At 58.5% G+C, this 20,121-nt stretch overlaps 2 protein-coding genes across 8 annotated transcripts in view; one reads left to right on the top strand and one right to left on the bottom strand.

Annotated features, from left to right (window-relative positions):
- The window catches only part of Thap4 (THAP domain containing 4), a 26,927-nt gene extending 9,767 nt beyond the window's left edge, over positions 1–17,160 (bottom strand). For 3 of the 7 annotated variants that reach the window (XR_007107827.1, XM_047546282.1, XM_047546283.1), the window contains exons 1-3: positions 16,895–17,160; positions 14,135–15,297; positions 515–674 (exon numbers count right to left, since the gene is read on the bottom strand). Coding sequence is in view for 6 of the 7 variants with exons in the window: in XM_047546282.1 (XP_047402238.1) it covers positions 515–674; positions 14,135–15,297; positions 16,895–16,971 (1,400 nt within the window). In the remaining variant the exon portion in view is untranslated. Of the gene's footprint in view, positions 1–514; positions 675–4,939; positions 5,108–14,134; positions 15,298–16,309; positions 16,481–16,894 lie in introns of those variants that run through there. The other 4 variants (XM_047546281.1, XM_047546284.1, XM_047546288.1 and 1 more) reach the window with 4 other exon arrangements.
- The window catches only part of Atg4b (autophagy related 4B cysteine peptidase), a 24,069-nt gene continuing 20,726 nt past the window's right edge, over positions 16,779–20,121 (top strand). Inside the window, exon 1 of the mRNA XM_047546289.1 lies at positions 16,779–17,433. Within this exon, the coding sequence (XP_047402245.1) occupies positions 17,313–17,433 (121 nt within the window). The 5' untranslated portion in view covers positions 16,779–17,312. The remainder of the gene's footprint in view (positions 17,434–20,121) is intronic.

The raw sequence follows: 20,121 nt of genomic DNA, 5'->3' as shown, positions 1-20,121 counted from the left end.
ACACTGTGCAGCCAGGAACAGGTCTGGTCCTGAGCCCCAGGCTGACTTGCTGCCCCCGTCACACAGCAGAGGCCGGAGGAGCACAGGGCCCTCATTCCAGAGGCCTGGGAGCCTCTGCTTCCTCCAGAACAGTAGGGTTCTCCCAGTGAGTGTGCTGTGGGACCCCGCTGAGGACTTCACTGTGGCAAAGACTCAGAACCGCAGCACTCACGGATTCCTCGGTTCACAACTAGCTCAGGGCAAATCAGGAGAAAAGCCACACCCCTTGTTCTCAGAGACACTGGGGCGACTGACTTCCACATGGGAATTCAGCTCGAGATCAGATGGAAACAAGCGCGCACTTGCTGCATGCTTGGTTCACACCGACGACCCTGCGGGCTGCCTAACACTGTCACACACGCCATGGCCTCAGGAAGACCATGCCACCACTCCTGCTTCAGATGGCCTGCAGGTTCCTGCTGGACCCTCTCTGTTCTGGATCAGCCTAGAACGGCAGCCTGCGTGGGGGACTTACGAGAAGTTGAGCATGGGCTGGCCCACGTGGGAGATGTGCACCTCCTCCAGGTACTGGAAGGGCTGCAGGGTCGGGTAGGTCCCAGCTCCCGGAGGGTCAGATAGCCAGGTGCCCAGCATCCAGGACAGCGGCTCCACCACTGGGTTCATCTTGGGAGGCTCTGAGGACAGAAGGACAGCAGTCAGCAGCCTCCTCCTGCGCACCCTACTGGGCTTCCCATGGGAGGCACGTGCTGCCAGAATACACCTCAGACGGGCACCACTGGAACCAGCAGCGCCACATGGTCAGAACCTCGCGAGTGACCACAGAAACACAACCCAGGGGAGCCAGGGGGCCAGGGCGGACAGCAGCTCCTGCGTGGGGTCAGGGCCCTGGAGGTGGAGAGCGGGGTGCAGGGCTCAGGGTCTTCCCCAGCTGTGACTGGTGAGCCAGCGCCATAGCTGGCTGAGAGGCTTGGGGGTGGGCAGAGGTGGGACGGTGGGTGGGGTACTGAGTGCTGCCGAGCGGCTTCGTGTGACACAGGTCAGCAGGGTGAAGTACCTCTGCGTTCCCCACCTCGGGCTGCCCGCAGGGGCTGCCTCTTGTGGGCTCTTCCCAGGGCCTGTGTCTGGAGGCTGGAGAAGGACTCTAGGGACGGCAGGAGTACAGGGGGCTCCGCCCACCTCCAGGACATCGGTTAGGAGCCTGGGCACTAACCACAGCAAGACAGTGGAGGTGGAGGGGTGGCCTGGCCAGATGGCAGGAGGGGCGGTGGGGGAAGGGCCAGGCTCAGGACCCCAGCTCAGAGCAGGTGGACATGGGATGGAGGGGCTCTGAGGGTTCTGGCCTGAGCTCCTGGAAGACGAGCTGACACACTGACCTGGAGACGCAGGCTGAGGACGAGCTGGAGGCACAGGGCTGAAGGCCCAGTGCTGGAGGCCCCAGTGCAAAGGCCAGCGTCTGGGCGCCTTCCTCCTGGCTTTTCAGGTTGACTGACAGCTGCTCGGCACTGAGAAGGGGTGTTCCCCTCACACCTCAGGCCTCCCAGACTCTGACCCCCAGGCAGGCAGGGCCGACTCACAGACTGAGGTCAAAGCCCTGCCTGTGGCTCTCACCAGCTATCCTGGTCCTCGGGCAGTGCTGCAGCCCAGGTGTGGGCACAGAGGAGTGGACGGGGGCTGGTCTGCCAGTGATTCAGTCCAGGGGACTAGAATCTGACCTGCTGCCCCTCCGAGTGGTGACCTGCAGCCTTGACCCCCAACATACACCTGAGCCTTCCAGGGAGAGCAGCACAGGTGCCCTGCTGTGGCCCTTCAGAGGCCAGTATGAGCTGGCAGCACCCTGCAGGGGTCAGTGCACCGAGGCCCTTGGCTGGAGGGCAGGGAGCCTGCCCTGGAGGCTCAGAAGTGCTCGTCCAGCCCTGCCCACACACTGGAGGCTGGCAGCTCATGTGAAAACCATCCCATTGGCCAGCAGGCTCCCCAGGAGGTCCTGGGTGTCCTCTACTCAGCAGGCCAGGGCCTGGGATAAGCCATGCCTGCCCCCTGGTGGGGAGAAGCTCAGCAGTAGCAGCAGAGCTGGACGCCACTCAGGAGGCAGGGCCAGGGTCGCGGGCCAGCAGGGACCATACCACTCACTAAAGGGACATCTGAACCCATGCCTTGGTGGGCACAACCCCGCCTTCCCCAGACCTGAGGCCACCCTCCCTAGGCAAGCGGGAGGGTGGCCTCCCAGCTCTCCTCATCTCCGTCCCTCTGATCCAGCACTAGGACACGCTGCAGCTGGCCGGAGGCCCGAGGGAGACCTGTTCCCAAAGCCTGGAAGGCAGTCCTCAGAGACAGGGCGAGGAAGACAGAGCCTGAGACATGCTGGCCTCTGAACAGCCCACAAGTCAGAGGCACAGAAGCAGACGAGAGGCAGTCCCTGTCTGTCTCTGGTCTTCTGGGTCAGAAGGATCTCCACCTCTTCTGGAATGAACAAGATTGCTATGACAAAAGCTCTCCCTGAGCTTGATTTCCAGGGAAGACAGGTCACAGACAGACTCCACAGCCACCAGAACGTGGGGTCCATGGGAGCCAGCGGGGAGAGCCAGGGTGCGGCTGCAAGACAAGGGAACCAGGCCAGCACAGCTGGAGCAGGTGAGCGGCCCGTCCACTAGAGCAGTGAAGAGTGGGCAGGCAGTGGGGAACAGCCCCTGTGGCCCTCTAGGCTGCCAAGAAGAGAGGCTGGGTAGGCTCCACACCTCCTGAGGTGCAGGGCCGGCCAGCATCTCACCAGACAACATGACTGACCCTCAGCAACCCACTGGTCCCAGACACATGCTGTCCTTGGTGCTCAGAGCAAAGCGTGTGTCCACCCCTGGTTTATCTATTCATTCTGAGACAGGGCCTCGGCCTCCCGAGGTGCTGGGACTGCAGGTGCACGTGCTGAGTTGAGCCACTTCTGAGCTTGAAGGAAGACCAAGCACCCGAGTGCAAGAACTCAGGTTCCACAGGCTGGCGGAAGCTGGGGAAGGAGGAGGAAAACCAGCAGGAGCGCCCCCAACAGGGGTCACGGGGCAGCGCCCAGGACACTCAGAAACACAGCTGAGAACAGCAGGCAGACCAGCACTGCTTTGGGACGAGAACCACACTTCCTCTCAGAGCCAGGAGCTAGCTCTCGTCACCGCCGTGGGCAGTCGCCCTCCCGACTGTGAGAGGTGCGTGGGCGCCACGTCCAGATGACACAGCCAGGAGCCAGGTGCCGAGCCAGCAAACAGACCCGAGCACACACCGCACAGGCCTGGCCACTGGAGGGGCTGCGGGGGCTTCTCCACACAGAAGCCTCGAGGCAGAGGCCAGGCACAGGCACCAGGAACGTGGTGGCCCCTGGGGCGTGCTGAGCGCCAGAAGAACTCCCAGCACCCCAGCGACCTCGACCGTGGCTCAGACCATGCTGGACACAGGGCTCAAGTCAAACACGACCAAAGTAAGTCTCCCGCCTCACGCTAAGGGCTGCACCCAGGGCCTGAGTGGCCCAGCAACCAGGGCGCCAGGGCCACGACCACATGAGGCACTTGCTGCTCCAGTCTTCCGACTGTCAGGAAAAGCCAGAAATACTGGTTTGGGGATAAAATGCCCCAATTTCTAAAGATTTTTCCAAACTAAAACAGAGAGCTCCTCCTGTTGTGGTGTGAGTCACGTGCCCTTGTCCCTGGCTCTCCCGTCCACCAGCCCGAGGAGCTTGGTCTCATGACGTGGGCGGGTGAGGCAGGCCTGGTGCCCACTGGCTGCAGTGTGGCCTGAGGTCAGACGCTGACCCAGGAGTTTCTGCTGCAGCCTCCTAACTGCTAGCAGAGGCTCACCGGAGGAACCACAAGCACACGGAGTACGGCAGGGAGACAGAAGAGATGCAGGAGCCCACGGGGGTCGGGGGTAGCGGGGAGAGTGATGGCCTGGGAGGGAAGGGAACTGTGTGACAAGGCCTGGGGGTCTTGTGGGCCTGGTGGGGGCTGAGGGTGGGCGGGACTCTCAGAGGCCAGGCTGCCCAGGACCACAAGCTGCTTGGTGCCACTGATCCACGGGGCTAATGGGAATCAGGCAGGGCAGTGTACTGCCCCCAGTGACAGCAGGGTTGCGCTCTGTCCCATCTAAGTTCTGTGACACCGGGTGGCCGGGTCTAAGCGAAGTCTTGACAGGAGCTGTGCCTGGGGGCTCAGGTGGGGAGGGGCTGCAGTTGGAAGCCCAGGGCCGGCAGGCAGAGTTGCTGCTTCTGACGTCACATGGTCAGGGCAGCACCCAGGGGCAGGCAGGAGGAAGCCGAGGTCGCTGGGCGGCTGCCCCGCACAGGGCTGACGGCAGGAGAGACAAGGCAAGGGGTCAGGCCTGTCTCAGGGAGAGCGGGAGGAGCACCTAGACACGGTCGGCACTGGACAGAGCAGTTGGGTAAGGTGTGCCTGTGCGCCCGCTGAAGTCCAGCAGGTCCTCAGAAGGCACAGGCCCTGGACACTTGCAGGCACCATTGAGCCCTCCCAGGCCCCGATGTGGACACCAACAGCAGGCTGGGCAGGGGCACCTGAGTCTGGGCCCCTGGTTCCCTGCCCGCCCCCACTCCCTGGGTCCTGGCCACTGCCCCTCAGCCCTGTTCTCACAAAAGCCTGGAGCTGCAGTGAAGACACCCTGGGAGCCTGAAAGTGTGCTGGGATCATCAACATACGCTCAGCAGCCTGCGATTCCCGATGTAAATCACCTCATTAGAGAAACAGTGGATTAAAAAGTGAAACAAAAGTATAATGAATGAAGATCCAGTGGATTTGCAACTTTCAACCTCTTCAAATAAACCAGGCAGGCTTTTCTACAAATTTTTTTCTGATCTCATTTCTTTTTTTTTTGTTTTATTAAAATCTAGCCAAAGTGCAAAAATAAAAATCTAAATTTTGTACAAGAAATTTAAACTTTCATTTCCTACCCCAGATGCTGAAAGCAGGCTTACCCATCCCCACGTTTTCAGAATCACAGCACACCGGCAAGGTTCCTCAAGGTTGTTTTCTGCCAACTACCAGGAAATGTCTGCACCTGGCTGAGGAGGCGCTGCGGGAAGCGGATGCCAGGTCCAGGGAGCATCCTGGGAACTGTAGTCCACTCAGAAGGTCACGTCTCACAAGGAAGTGACCTCACAGAGCTGCAGAGCTGGAAGGAGCTTTGCAGGGACAGGTCAGAGATGTGAGCTGTCCCATGCAGAGAAGGAGACTGCACCCTGTGGACACCACTGACCACAACAGAGGGAACCACAGCGACTCAGGCACAGAACAGCCCCAACAGTTCTGGCAGCACCGTCTCCTCGTGGGATGGCCTCTGCTCATTCTGCTCTCGGCCTGGAGGTGGGAGCCAGTGCAGAATCCTTCCTGCTGGGCCACCTCACATCACTCTGCACTGCTGACAAGGATGCCGCCCACTGTCACAGAAGAAAATAGCACCAACTATACAGCAGGTCATGAAGGAAGACGTCCCGGCTGCGGGCCAGCATGGGCTGTGCCGGGGGAGGCACTGCCTTGCTGGGGCACCCCGGAGCTAGCTGCTCTTTCTGCCACGAGCAAGGCCCTGGCTTTATCACACATGAAACGAGAGTGGCACACAGACATGGAGGAAACCAGAATCCATGAGGGAAGACAGAGCAGGAGCTCCTGCAGCACCAGACAACGCAATGGTCACGCGGCCATCACCTGAAGACACCACAACGGGGTCACGCGGCCATCACCTGCAGACGCCACAACGGGGTCAGGCGGCCATCACCTGCAGACGCCACAACGGGGTCAGGCGGCCATCACCTGCAGACGCCACAACGGGGTCACGCGGCCATCACCTGCAGACACCACAATGGGTCACGCGGCCATCACCTGCAGACGCCACAATGGGTCACGCGGCCATCACCTGCAGACACCACAACGGGGTCACGCGGCCATCACCTGCAGACACCACAACGGGGTCACGCGGCCATCACCTGCAGACACCACAATGGGTCACGCGGCCATCACCTGCAGACGCCATGTGTGGCCATCCAGTCATTCAAAACACTTAGGAACAATTCAATGACAGGAGAATCACCATAATGGCTGAGTTCTAAAGTTAGCTGCCTTTTCTTATGTAATCAACAACCAGACTAAAAATAATGGTGGGGAGGGTCCAGAGACGACCCCCTACCACAGAGAACCAGGGGAGGGTCCAGAGACAACCTCCTAACACAGAGAACCAGGGAGGGTCCACAGACGGCCCTCCTAACATGGACAACCAGGGAGGGTCCACAGACAGCCCTCCTAACATGGACAACCAGGGGAGGGTCCAGAGACGACCCCCTAACATGGACAACCAGGGGAGGGTCCAGAGACGACCCCCTAACACAGAGAACCAGGGGAGGGTCCAGAGATGACCCCCTAACACAGAGAACCAGGGGAGGGTCCAGAGACGGCCCTCCTAACACAGAGAACCAGGGGAGGGTCCAGAGACGACCCCCTAACACAGAGAACCAGGGGAGGGTCCAGAGACGGCCCTCCTAACACAGAGAACCAGGGGAGGGTCCAGAGACGACCCCCTAACACAGAGAACCAGGGGAGGGTCCACAGACGGCCCTCCTAACATGGACAACCAGGGGAGGGTCCAGAGACGACCCCCTAACACAGAGAACCAGGGGAGGGTCCAGAGGTGACCCCCTAACACAGAGAACCAGGGGAGGGTCCAGAGACGACCCCCTAACACAGAGAACCAGGGGAGGGTCCAGAGACGACCCCCTAACACAGAGAACCAGGGGAGGGTCCAGAGACGACCCCCTAACACAGAGAACCAAGGGAGGGTCCAGAGACGACCCCCTAACACAGAGAACCAGGGGAGGGTCCACAGACGGCCCTCCTAACACAGAGAACCAGGGGAGGGTCCAGAGACGACCCCCTAACACAGAGAACCAGGGGAGGGTCCAGAGACGCCCCCCTAACACAGAGAACCAGGGGAGGGTCCAGAGACGACCCCCTAACACAGAGAACCAGGGGAGGGTCCACAGACGGCCCTCCTAACATGGACAACCAGGGGAGGGTCCAGAGACGACCCCCTAACACAGAGAACCAGGGGAGGGTTCAGAGATGACCCCCTAACACAGAGAACCAGGGGAGGGTCCAGAGACGACCCCCTAACACAGAGAACCAGGGGAGGGTCCAGAGACGGCCCTCCTAACACAGAGAACCAGGGGAGGGTCCAGAGATGACCCCCTAACACAGAGAACCAGGGGAGGGTCCAGAGACGACCCCCTAACACAGAGAACCAGGGGAGAGTCCAGAGACGACCCCCTAACATGGACAACCAGGGGAGGGTCCACAGACGGCCCTCCTAACACAGAGAACCAGGGGAGGATCCAGAGGTGACCCCCTAACACAGAGAACCAGGAGAGGGTCCAGAGATGACCCCCTAACACAGAGAACCAGGGGAGGGTCCAGAGACGACCCCCTAACACAGAGAACCAGGGGAGGGTCCAGAGACGGCCCTCCGAACACAAGAGAACCAGGGGAGGGTCCAGAGACGACCCCCTAACACGGACAACCAGGGGAGGGGCCGCAAACGGCCCCCTAACATAACCACAGCCAGATCTGCCCACCCGGGCAGCAGCCGCAGGGCATTGGAGCAGGGCTCCACAGTGGCAGTGGAGACCTGCAGCCTGGCACCTGCATCCTCAGGTCTGCCTCCAGCAGGTGCCCCGGAGTTGCCAGCCTGAGAGCAGGGGATGATGACTGCAAGCTCAGCGCCATGAGAGAGAGGTGGGTCACGCAGGAGGTGCACAGGATGGGAAGGTGTGCTCAGCGAAGGTGCTGCCAGGGAGGACTGGCCTCAGTGGCTCCTTGGGGCTGAGGCAAGGTCACCAGAAGTCCCCAACTGAGGTGCAGAGGGGCACCACACAGCGCCTGAGTCAGAGCTCCAGCAAGCCCTGGACGTGCCCAGAGCACCCCACACAAGCAGTGGGAGAACCAGGAAGGGCAGGAAGGAGCACACGCAGCATGGGCAGGACAACAGCTGTGGACTCCCCAAGTGGCCGCACGCCAACCTCAGAGGCAGAACGCCCAGCAGTGGGACACCGACCCCCACCAAGCGTCACACTCCAGCTGCAGAAGCCCAGGACAGGAGGGTCTTGAAAGGAGCCAGAGGGAAGGCCTCACCCGTGGAGCGAAGGCTTAGGGACAGAGCAGCCTCCCCAGGCCTGCGGGGCCAAGGGTGCTCAGTGCCAGCGCGCACAGTGTGCAGGTAGGTCTGACACCTGTGGGGGAGGGAGGGCAGCGGGCGCTCTCCTCTCCTCCTACTGACTCACAGGGACCCAGGGACAGTGGGCTCCTATCACAGGTCTATGCTCCACCCACCAATGACAGTGCTACGCAGAGTGGACTCATTGTGAAGTGAAGAGCTGACTCCGGGGTGGCAGCAAGTCAGACAGGTGGGAGCAGGAGAGGTGTGCCCACGCCGCGGGACCACAGAAGGCAGAGGACAGGAGCCAGTTGCCAACGAGGCCCCTTCAATCCAGCAGCACCAGCAGGAGCCCCTAGGGGGACTGGCCCAAGCACACCAGCTGGGTGACACCGTCAAACAGCACAAAAAGGAAAAAAAATTAGAAACCTAAAAAGAAAGACAAACATCGGAGCAGATTTTAAAATAAAATCCAACTATGTGCTGTCCATAAGAGGCTCACCTTAAATACAGTCGTGAAAAAAAGAGGAAGGTACACCATGCTAGCACAACCAGAGAGGCACCTAATGCAAAGACACCAGGTCAGAAGTCCTGGGGACCCAGCGGGGACTGCTCGTCAGGAAGGCGTGACAGCCCTTCGGTCAAGGGCCCTAGAGCAGCAGCCCTGCGCGCCCTGCCCCAGCAGGCCTCTTGGAGGGCTTCCCCCTCAACAGCAGAGCGAGTACTCTTCTAAGTCCATGGGGGACATTCACCAAGAGAGTCACACTCCAGGCCTGAGACACACCTTCACATGTTTAGAAGCAGAAATCCTACACGGTCTGCTCTCGACCACAGTGGAATGAACTGGACATCTGGACTGTGGAGTGCAGACTGAGGGAGGGTTCAGCACGTCCTGGACTCCCTGCCTCAGGCACCGTTAGTGCTGGCTGGCACAGCAGCTCTCTGGACCTTCAGGATCTGTACAGGGCCTCACTGTGTGGGCACTCCTGGTTAATCACTGGCCACAAGTGGTTAGCTTAGTCTACAGCCCACACCCAGGCCAGGGGTCAATGGAGCTTTCAGCTCCAACCCTCTGGGGACCAGTCCCACCCCAGGAGCAGACTCAGAAGCACGACTGAGGTGTGGCTGAAAGGGCTTCTGAGAAAACAACAGAGATGCTCCTCTCACCCAGCACTCAGGAAACGCAGTCTCAGGAGCACTGTGCCAGGAGCCAGCCAGGCCAGACCCCAGCTCTCCTGCTACAGCATCACTGCACTCAGCAACGAGGACAGGGAGCTTTCCTGCCAAGACGGAGCTGGGCAAGGTCGCCACGCCCACCACTGCGTAACACCACCCCGACGTCCTGCTGGTGCAACAGGAGCAGAAAAAGAAACAGATGGTCTAGGAAGGAAAAAACACAACTGTTTGTGGACAACACAATGCAGAAAAAGCTCAAGAATCCACAAAAATCTCCTGGAATTAACAGGCAACGACAGTAAGGTTGCAGGACATGCAATTAACATATGAAGGTTGTCTGCTTTCTTGTTTACTAGCAACAAATAGTTGGAACCTGAAAGTAAAACACAAGAAAATTCACATTTGCACCCAAAGTAGAAATATTTAGGTATAAATCTAAGGAAACACACACACAAAATATGTATAGAGTTCCATAAAAACTACAAAAAATGTTATGTAAGAGCTAAATAAATGGAAGTACCTCATGTTCTCGAACTCCACGTGTCAAGATGTCAGTCAACTTGATTTATGGACTCAACACAACACCTAAGCCCTAGCAAACTGCTGGGCAGATGCTACAGGCTGACACTACAGGTAGAGGGAAAGCCAAACACCCTGGAGCAGTCCATAGCACAATGAAGAACAAGGTGGGCAACTGCCCCCCACAGGGCTCCCAGGAAGCCACAGCCACCTGTGCAGGGTGGAGCTGACCAGCCCAGAGAGAAGAAGCATCCCAGCCAATAAAAGCAACCGATTCCTGACAAAGAAGCACAGGCAAGTCAATGAAGAAAAGATAACCTGTTTAACAAATGGATGATCGTAAAAGAAAAAAAGAACTCAGACACAGACGTTCACAAAAATTAACTCAAAACAGACCATAGACCCAAATGTAAAATGCAAACCATAAGACTCCTAGAAAAACAAGGGAGGAAGTCTAGGTGACCTTGGATTTGAACTTGAGTTTAGAAATAACAGCATGATCCACTTAAAAATAATCAAAATGCTTGGTTCTGTTAAAACTGGAAATTTCTGATCTGCCAAAGACACTGTGATGAGCCAGAAAGGGAGGAAATGCTTGCAAAACACACCTGCAAAAGGACTTGTAGTCAAACTACACAAAGAACACTTAACACTTAACAGTAAGAAAACAACTCTATTTTATTTTGTTTTTTGCAGTACTGGGGATTGAACCCAGCGTTTTGTGCTTGACAGGCAAACACTCTATGAACTGAACTATATCCCCAGCCCCAACAACTCAATTTAAATATGGGCCAAGCACACCTGTAATCCCAGCGACTCTGGAGATCGAGGAAGGAGGATCCCACATTCTAGGCCAGCCTCGGCAACTTAATGACGCCCCAAGCAACCGAGTGAGACCTTGTCTCAAAATAAAAAATAAAAAAGGCTGTGGATGTGGCTCAGTGGTTAAGGGCCCCTGGGTTTAATCCCCAGTACCAAAACAAAAAAAGGGGGCAGGTAAGAGATGTAGCCCAGTGGCAGAGCATCCCTGAGCTCAATCCCCAGTACTACCACCACCAAAACCCAAAAAATAAAAATTATATGTAGATAACAAATCACAAAGGAAAAAAGAAGAATATGGATTTTTGAAGCAAGTGTTCAATTACTAAAATAGGGCACTGACTGAACAGTGCCTGATAGAGATCAATATTCCTGCATCAAGTACGTGGTCAGTCAGAGAGCAAGGTGGGCAACCCTAGCCAGGAAGTGAGGACAAGCAGCTGAGGAGCACACAGCCAGGACTGCCAGGAGGTCGGGGCCAGGGGCTGGCAAGGAGCAGCCACAGGGGCCATGGCCTGCTCCGGTCTCTGGCCCTGCACAACTGCTCCACTGAGACCTCACTGCAGACCACCATGGCCAGAGCCAGGGCACCTCCAGCAGACCCCAGGGAGCCAGGCTCTCTCCCAGCCCCAACCTGGCCTTGAGAGGCACAGGGACACAGGGAACATCTGCCCTCTCACCACTGCCGCTCACCAGGCTGCTGGGAGCCCAGCCCAGGGCCTCCTCAGGCCCCACGGGGCCCTCCCAGTCCTCACCACTGACAAAGACTCCACAGGGGCCATGGCCCCTCTGTCTACAGTCCACTTGTCCATGTCCCTCATGGAGGCAGCTCTTAAAGAGAGTGCCCCACCCCAGGCCTCCCCAGCAACCCCTGCGCCCACTCCACTCCCCCGGCTCCAGGGAGCCAAGGTCCAGACACCTGCCACACTCCTCCTGGTGAGCCTTTCTCTCCTCTCCTGGGGCCCTGGCGGCTCCTGAGAGAAGCACCCTGTCCCAGGGCTTCAAACATGCTGACCTTGCCCAGATTCCCTGGGAGGCTGGGTGCCTGCTCCCTCCAGCCTGCCTCACCCCGAGGAAGGCACCATGGTCTCCTGGGCACTTCAGAACAGACCCAGCTATTGGCCTGGGTGCTGCTTTTCCTCTTAGCCTCCCCAGCGTGGACCTTGGGCATCCCTGCTCACGGGCACCCTGCCCTCAGCTCTCAGCCACAGCTGTCTACCCTGGGACCACTGAGGAGTCAGCCTCTCCCTACCCTGGGACTCCTCTGGCAGCTTTCCACAGCATGGGAAGTCAACAGAATCTGTACCACCTAGGCTGCTTATGACCCTTCTCTCAATGCCCAATGCCAGGAAGGACAGGGCGAGGGAACAACCTGCACACGTGAGCACCCACGAGCTTCCGATGAAAGGGCACTTCAGGGGCGAGCATGGGGCCCACTCCAGCCCCAGTCATGACGTTCCACACCCAGGGACAGAAGAGCCCTCGCCCACCCACACAGGGGCCAGCGCCCGCCACATCAGACAGGTGCCCAGGGTTACTTCAGGTCCCAACCAAATGTTCCCTCATGCCCAAGGACTCAGAAAAACTGACAACCCCAACCCACCACTCTCAAAACTGTATTGGAATATGAACTTTTTTAAAAAAAATCATTAAATATTTCCTCAAAGGACAAATGTAGAAATAGTCAATAGCCATGAACAAAGTAACCAATGTATGTTCAACTCTAAATGCTTATGGTTCCTTGAGGGGAAAATGAGAAGACTGAACCTGGGGAGGGTAGCATATGGGAACCACTCAGCTCTACACTTACAGAGTCAGGTTGACATGTTCATCTTCAAAACAAAACAATAGCCAGAGGTAGAGGCCACACCCTGTGATCTCAGAGGCTCAGAGGCTAAGATAGGAGGATCACGAGTTCAAGGCCAGCCTCAGCAACTTAGTGAGAATCTGTCTCAAAATAAAAAATAAAAAGAGCTGGGGTGTGACTCAGTGGTTAAGTGACTCTGGGTTCAATCCCCAGTACCCTCCCCCCCCAAAAAAAATTAATTAATTAATTAAATAAACCAGAAGAACAGAAAAAGAAATGCTAACAAAATAAAAGGTAAACCCAAATCCCAACATGTCAGTAATCACAACTGTACTGCATTGCTCCATAAAGGTGATGATTCTCAGACGGAATTAAAAATGTAGCTATCAAACAAAGTGACAGGGAAGACTGAGAATAAGGAGACAGGAAAGACTTCAGACCTAACAGGCTGTCAGGAAAACACACACATGACGACAAGGTCTTGAAACCTAAAGCAGAGCTCAACGGAAGCCCAGGAAGAAAGGGCATCTCCAGAATCCCAGGAAAAGGCTGACCCGCCTCTGCAGAAACCAACAGGGGAGGCCTGAGAGGAAGCCGGTGCAGAGAAAAGGTAGCCAGCTGTGGAGAGGTGAGTCACAAAATCAGACATGTCTTCAGCCACAATAAAACCTCCAAACAACTCAAAAAGCAGATTGCTCCAAGAGACGTTACTGAAACTTGATGCAATAAAATTAATAACTCCAAAAAATTAGCTTCAGCATGCACTGGAAATGAGTTCAGGAGCACCTGAAACTCTCATCCCACCAGAAGAGCTGCTCACATCCTCAGGACAAATGCTGACGCAGGTGACATGAGTGGGCAGGAAAGCGCTTTCCATGGGCATGTAACAGAGAGGACAAGATTCTCGGCACAGAAACAGGACCTGGAAATCAGCTTTCAAAAGCACATAAAAGTAAAACAGAGTGAGAACAGACAATAAATACATGAAAACACACACTGCTGACCAGCACGGGGAGAAACCTGTGTCCACAATAGCACAGAATATAGTCTAAAGACTAAGACCGGGTTTCAATACTAGCAAGTACTAAGATCAGGGAGGCAGGTGAACAATGGGAATTCTCACCACGTCTTGGCCCATGGTATTCTATTTTTTACAGAACAGAACATATTGTACTTGAATAGACGTTTTAACACTGGATAGATGTTAAATGACTACAGGTGCCCAAAATGATTTAGTCTCAAGGATGTTCAGGAAACAGGAATGGAAGGTTCCCCAGGATTCTAAGGGTCTCCTGCATTTCTCTGAGAGTTTACTCTCTTTTATTTCTGTGAGACCCAACCTGCTTGGAACTTGGTTCTGGGAGCATGGAATGGGAGCAGGCCTTCGGGGTCCACACGAGGCCCACTGCCCGGGCACCACGACCTGTGCAGTGCAGGCTGGCCCCCAGGAAACTGCTCACACCTCCACACACAGGGCCCCTTGTGTGGTCAGGAGCAAGAGAGGTCAGCTACCTCATCTGAGTCCCCAGTCCACTAAGTGTGGCTACTACCAGCCCCCACCCCAGACCCAGCCAAGCTGCAAAGACCCCTCTTGGGGGGAGGGAGGGGAAGAAGCTTGGTACTGACCGCGGCTGGGGGGCAGCAGGCAGCTCAGGTAGGGGAAGCTTGCTCTCCGCAGCTGGTCCAACTTCTCCCGCAGCTTGCGCACCTGGCTGTCGGAGCGGCTGACCCTCTGCCGCAGGCTCTTCAGCTCTCCGTTCTTCTTCTCCACCTGCTCCCGGAGGCAGCACACCTGGCTCTTGCTCTGCCGGGCAGAGAAGCAGTAGGAGTGCAGCGAGTCGATGAGCTTGCAGGCCCCCGAGGCCGAGAGGATGACCTCGTTGATGGACATGGGGCTGGCGTCGCTCTGCTCGCTCTGCACGGCCTCCGCAGCTGGCTTCGGGGTGACGTCAGTGGGAGGGGCGGAGGGGCTCTGGGAAGGCTTCTGTGGCGTGGCTGTAAGCGAGGACCGCGGGGGGCTCTGGGCCACGCTCTTGTCCGGCCCCAGGCTGTTCCCGCTGCAGCTGGGCTCCACGTCTCTCTTCAGCCTCTTCCGGTCGATGGGCTCTCGGGGAACAGACGGTCTCTCTCGAGTGTGTTTAGAGGAGAAACTATAAGAATGAAGCGAGCCGATGAACCTGCATGCCCCCGACCCTGGGGGGGTAAAGTCATCCATGGACACCCCGCTTCTGTCTGCCCCGGCCCCCTGGGTGGAGGCAGCAGCATCCTGGCTCCTGGCTTCCTCAGCACAGGCTTCTGCCTCTGCCTGGCCGCCCGCCCGAGGGGCCGCTGGTCCATCTCCTTGGGTCTTTCCCAGAGACTGCTGCGCTTGCTCCTGGCCGCCAGGGTCTGGGGTGGTCCTGGGTGTGGCATCCCCCTGCAGAGGGGCTCGCTTCAGCTTGCGGGTCTCTGGCTGGGCCATCAGGGTTCCACTGGAGGACGGCGTGGCGCTCACAGCCCCTCTCCCAGCTGCTGTGCTCCCACGGCCCCTCACGGCCCCTGAGGCCTTGCTGGCGTCCTTCCTCCGGGTGCGGCCATGACTGGCAGACCCCCTCTTCTTCTCAGGCAGGTGGAAGATGGAGGGCACTGCTGTGGGCTTGAGCAGGCGGTGCTGGTCCTCCAGCCTCCTGGAGAAGCTGTCTTTGGTGAAATGTTCACTACAGAGGAAGGAGTACTTGGTGGGGGTCCAGTTCTCCCTCTGAACAGCTTTTAACCACTGGATCAGGCGTTTTGAGTCCTTTAGGGGGAACCTGCAGGACAAATAACAGAGTATTCAAAAATAACTGCATGTCTCTCCCCAACTACAAAATCAAAACAAGTATCTTTCCAAACATGGAAACCTGCACTGACTTCATTTACTTAAAAAAATACTCCACTATAGACTTACAGGAGCTGGGCATGGAGGCCCTTGCCTACAATCCCAGAGACTTGACAAGTTAAAGCAGAAGATCATGAGTTCAAAGCCAGCCTCAGCAACTTGGTGAGGCTGTAAGCAACTTAGACACTGTCTCAAAATAAAAATAAAAAGGGCTGGGCACGTGGCTCAGTTAAGCGCCCCTGGGTTAACTTAAGGAACACCGTGTATGTACAAGTTACCACTGGAACAGGAGAGGGAAAGATCCACTGCCTACCCTTTGGGAGCCCACAGTCTGTAGAACGGAGAGGAAAAATTTGTCACTCCTCACAGGATGTGGCAGATGCCCTTCGAGCACATAGGAGGCTCCATCAAGAGGGCACCAGGACAACTGGAAGTAGTTTCTGGAAGCTGACCACTGACCAACCCTCCTGGTGTGCCTAGAAGGTAAAACTCTAAAACCAGGAAGTCTGATTCGGCTGTTGAGAAGCCAGGCAGCGCTGGCCGCGGCGAGCCCAGCACGGAGAGTGCGCTGTGGTTCTGCGCACTTCCACCGGCCGGGAATGTGTCGCAGGACACATTCGTGTCACACGTGCACCTCGGACCGCGGCACCGGGCGCGCTGATGCCCAGAGACAAAGCGGGCTGGGGGCTGCGGGGGCTGGGGGAGGAGAAGCGGGAGCGAGCGTCCCGTGCCGCTGCAGCCTCGCCAGAAGAAAGCCTTCTGGAGACGACGTGCACGCATTCAGCCACTGAAAGGAGCACCTAAAAGGCCAGGGGAGCAACTGTCATGCGGATCATGCCACAACTTTTAAAAACCAGAAAAACAAAAATGGGGCAGGAAACCCAGGGGACGCCGAAGGGGCGGCGCGCTCCCGGCTCCAGGGCTGCCGGGCCGACATCCCTCACCGTTGCTGCGTCCGGCCAGGCGCCACTCGGCGCCGTCCAGCTCCATCCACCGGGTCCTCCGACCCACCTAGGCTGCCGGGGGCCGGGAGCCCGAGCCGATGGGTGCGGAGGCCGGGCCACGTGACCTCCGGCCTCCCGCTCCCGAGGCCCGTCTGGGCCGCCGCCGCGGCACCTCAGGCCGTTGGGAGCGCCAACCGCCGGCCCGCACGGCTCGGCCTGCACCCAAACTTCTGGGCACGTGCTCGGAAGCGCGCGGGCCCGGCGCCGGCCCTCCGCCCCGCGGCGGCCGCCTCCCACCCGCCGCGCGCCGAGCCCGTCCCGGGGCCGCGCAGGGGGCCGCGGTCGGGTCCCGCGCGGGCCTGCGGCGAGGGCCTGGGCGCGGGGCGGGACGCGGGCCGGGGGCGCCGCGCGGCCGTAGCGGCGCCCGGCTCGCGGCGCCCGGCCCGGAGACGGCGGCCCGGCCAAGGTCACGCGGCGCCACGCCCGCCGCCCGCCCCCCCCGCGCCCGCCGCGCGGCCTCAGTTTCCCCGCCGGCCGGGCCGGGCCGGACCGGGGGCGTGGCGGGCCGAGCGGCGGGCCGCGTACCTGTGGAAAGAGACGGCGCGCTTCTCGCCCTTGCCCTGCCGGTTGGAGCAGTTCACGGCCGCGCAACAGATCACCATCGCGGGCCGGCCCAGCGCGCCGCCAGGCTCCGGCCTCGCCGCCCGCCGCCCGGCCCGCCCCGAGGGAGCGCGGCGACACGGCCGGGACGTGGGTCGGCCGCGCCGTACGGCAAGATGGCGGCGCGCTGCGCCCGCCCGCCGCAGTCGGCTGCCGGCTTCGGCGTCGCGGCGGCGGCGGCGGCCGGCGCACAGCTGCCCGGATCGGCGAGGCCGTACGGCGACATGCGCGCGCGCCCAGTCGTATGGCATGATGGCCACGCCCATCCGCACCCCTACACCCCCTAGCGAGCTGCGGTCCCGAGCCCCACGCGCCCCACCCCGTGTTGCTGCCGTACGCCGACATGGCGGCGCCCGCGTTCCGCGGAGTACTTGGCCCCCGCGGCTTCCCGTCCTCCGCGTCGCGCTGGGGCCGTCGGAGCGACGCCGCGGTCAGTCGGCCGCCGCCGGGGAAGATGGACGCAGGTGAGCAGGCCGGCGCCGGTACTTCAGTGGCGGTGCTCGCTCGCTCGCCCTCCACAGCCGGCCCGAGGCCCGCGGCGGACGGAGGCGGCACTCACCCGGCCCGCGCCCTCGGCCCGCGGGAGTGCCGGGCCGGGCTCGCGGGCTCGAAGGCCGCGGAGGGCGGCGGGGCGCAGCCCGGCCCGCCGGGTGGCAACGCCGAGCGCCGAACTCCGGCGAAGTTGCCGGGCGGCCCCCGGCACCGCGCGCACCTCCCTTCGCACGCGGGCTGCTGTGTGTGCCGTCGGAGGGTCGGGGCGAGATGGCGGGAGGCGGGTCTGTGCCGGGCGGCGTTCGCCTGCGCTCCTGGGCGCGCAGACCGCCTCTCTCCCGTCCCCAGCAGCGTTGGCGCTGCCCGCTCTTGAGGGGGCCGCTCGGCCTTGGCAGGCACCCTTCCTCGTGGGCAAGGAAGCTCTCGTCGGGTCGAGTTCTGACCCTGGCCGTCGCCCGGAACGCGTGGCGTCGCTTTGCCCCGCTGACAGCCGCACGGGAACGGTGCGGGCGGTGAGCAGTTTGCTCACCCCCGTCGCGGGCGGCTGCGGGAGCCCCGCTCCGACTCCTGCTCGAGGGGTGTGTGGGCCCGTGTGCGTTTCTGAAGGTTATTTTTTAGAATGAGCATCAGACACTGTCAAACTGTTGGGGACACGGAGTGGGTAAACGAATGGAGTCTTTTACTTACTTACCCCTTTTTGAGTATTAATGTTTGGGTCCTAAGGCTGTTCATTGAGAGACGGTCGGGGTAGAAAGCATAGTTCAGTGTGATGTTACGTTGGGTGTGAAAGTCCTGTTGGAGTTAGAGCTGTGTAGTTGCGTGATAAAGGACACCGAATGCCGCTGCTTTCGGGATCGAAGTAGAGAAGTTCCTTGCACCTGAAGGCCTCTGTTGGTGCTGATGAACACATAGGATGGCTTGACAGGAGCGCACATACCTGGAATCCCAGAAACCCAGGAGGCTGAGGCAGAAGGATTCCAAGTTTGAGGCCAGCGAGACCCTGGGGATGTAGCTCAGTGTTACTGCATTCAGTCCCCGGTACAAATCAAACAACCCCAAACCTAACGTATATGACGTTATTAGGGTATGATGGGGCAGTCCTCCTTGACCTAACACGAAATGGCCCACCTTCCCCTTTGAAGATCTGCCTTCCCTGACCACATGTACTGCAGTTACTGGTTGTTCTATAGGTATTTCTTCTGTAAACCGCAGTTACTGGTGAATTGCCAGGTGTGTGCTGGTCATTGTTCCAGGCCCAATGACTCCAGAAGTGGACAAAACAGACTAACACCACTGTCCTGAGGCAGCTCACCATCCCAGTGGGGGACCAGGATGAGCTGCAGGAGGTGTATCTCCTTCCTGCTGGAGAATGTGGACTGTCAGGAGAGGTTTGGAATTGCAGCCTGCATGACTGACTGGGATAAGTCCCACTCCATAGGTTATGTTCTGACCAAGGCCCAGAGCAGCGCAGGAGGCGGGGCGGAGGACAAGCCCACTGATCTGAAAGCAACAGGAAGCTGGAGTCACCAGGTGCAGTGGGCCTGGGGTGACAGAAGTAGGAGTGGAGAGGGGAAGTTGTTAGGCCCAACTGTGGGGCTCTGCAGGTCACAGTGAGAACTTGGGATTTTATTCTGAAGAGGATGATGACCTTTTGGAAGTATTGAGAAGTAGCATAATTGGACTTGGATTTAACAGAAGCACTGTGACTTTCCTTTGAGAATATATCTCACAGAGGGATGAGGACAGAACTATTCTGATAAGCAGGCACAGAGAGACTAGAGACTTAGGTCAGGCTGAGGAGAAGAGGATGAATTCTAGATGTGTTCTGGAAGTCAAGACAGCAGCATTTGTTTACAGATTGCATGTTGGGAGAAGGGTGGGGAGGGAGGAGAGAGAGCACTAGAGTTCACCGCCTGTGCTCGGGGAGGTCCTCCTTGGGGAGCTGCCAGAACTTTGGTTTTATGTGTGCTGAATGTGGAGCAGTGTCCAGGGGGCCTTTTGGTTTACAGATTTGGAGCTAAGAGAATAATAAGCCTGTGCCAAAGATGTGTAGGAACCCACATCAGATGAGGGGGCCCAGAGTCTGAGTGTGAGTAGGCAAGAGACGAGGCCAGGGGCAGCTCAGGGCTGCTGCCGTGGGGGTGGGGAGGCAGCTGGCAGGCACTCCTGGTTCAAGGCACTGTCGCCAGCCAGCACTATTCCCTGGAACAGAGGTGGTGTCCAGTGCCTGTGTCTCCCGTGCCTCACATTGTGTCTGCACATGTCGGTACTTCATGAAAAAGAACTCAAATTCATAGCTTCCCACTACAGGTTGGGCATCCTTGATCTAGACACAGAAATACCCTGAAACTCCTCAAAATCTGAAATGTTTTGCACACTGGAGTAACCCTCTGTTGGAAGAGTCCCCACCTGCCTCGGGTGACAGGCTGTAGTCGTGGTGCAGTCCACTGGATGTGGCGTGTGACTGCCTTCAGCTGTGTGGGCGCAGGTGAAACAGAAGTGGGCCCCAGATCTAGTGTCCTTACTTGCGTGACTCTGGCAGCCAGAGGGGTGCTCGGCCTGTGTGGGTTTGTGTGTGACGTGAGTCTGTTCTGTTAGCACGAGATTCGGTGACCACGGGGCAGCGGGCTCAGTGTGGACGTTCTGTCCTGTGTGTTCCC

The sequence above is a fragment of the Sciurus carolinensis genome, chromosome 3 (genome assembly GCF_902686445.1).
Source record: "Sciurus carolinensis chromosome 3, mSciCar1.2, whole genome shotgun sequence".
NCBI lineage: Eukaryota > Metazoa > Chordata > Mammalia > Rodentia > Sciuridae > Sciurus > Sciurus carolinensis.
The sequence above is the reverse complement of the archived record's forward strand: the minus strand, read 5'-3'. Positions and strand labels throughout refer to the sequence as shown.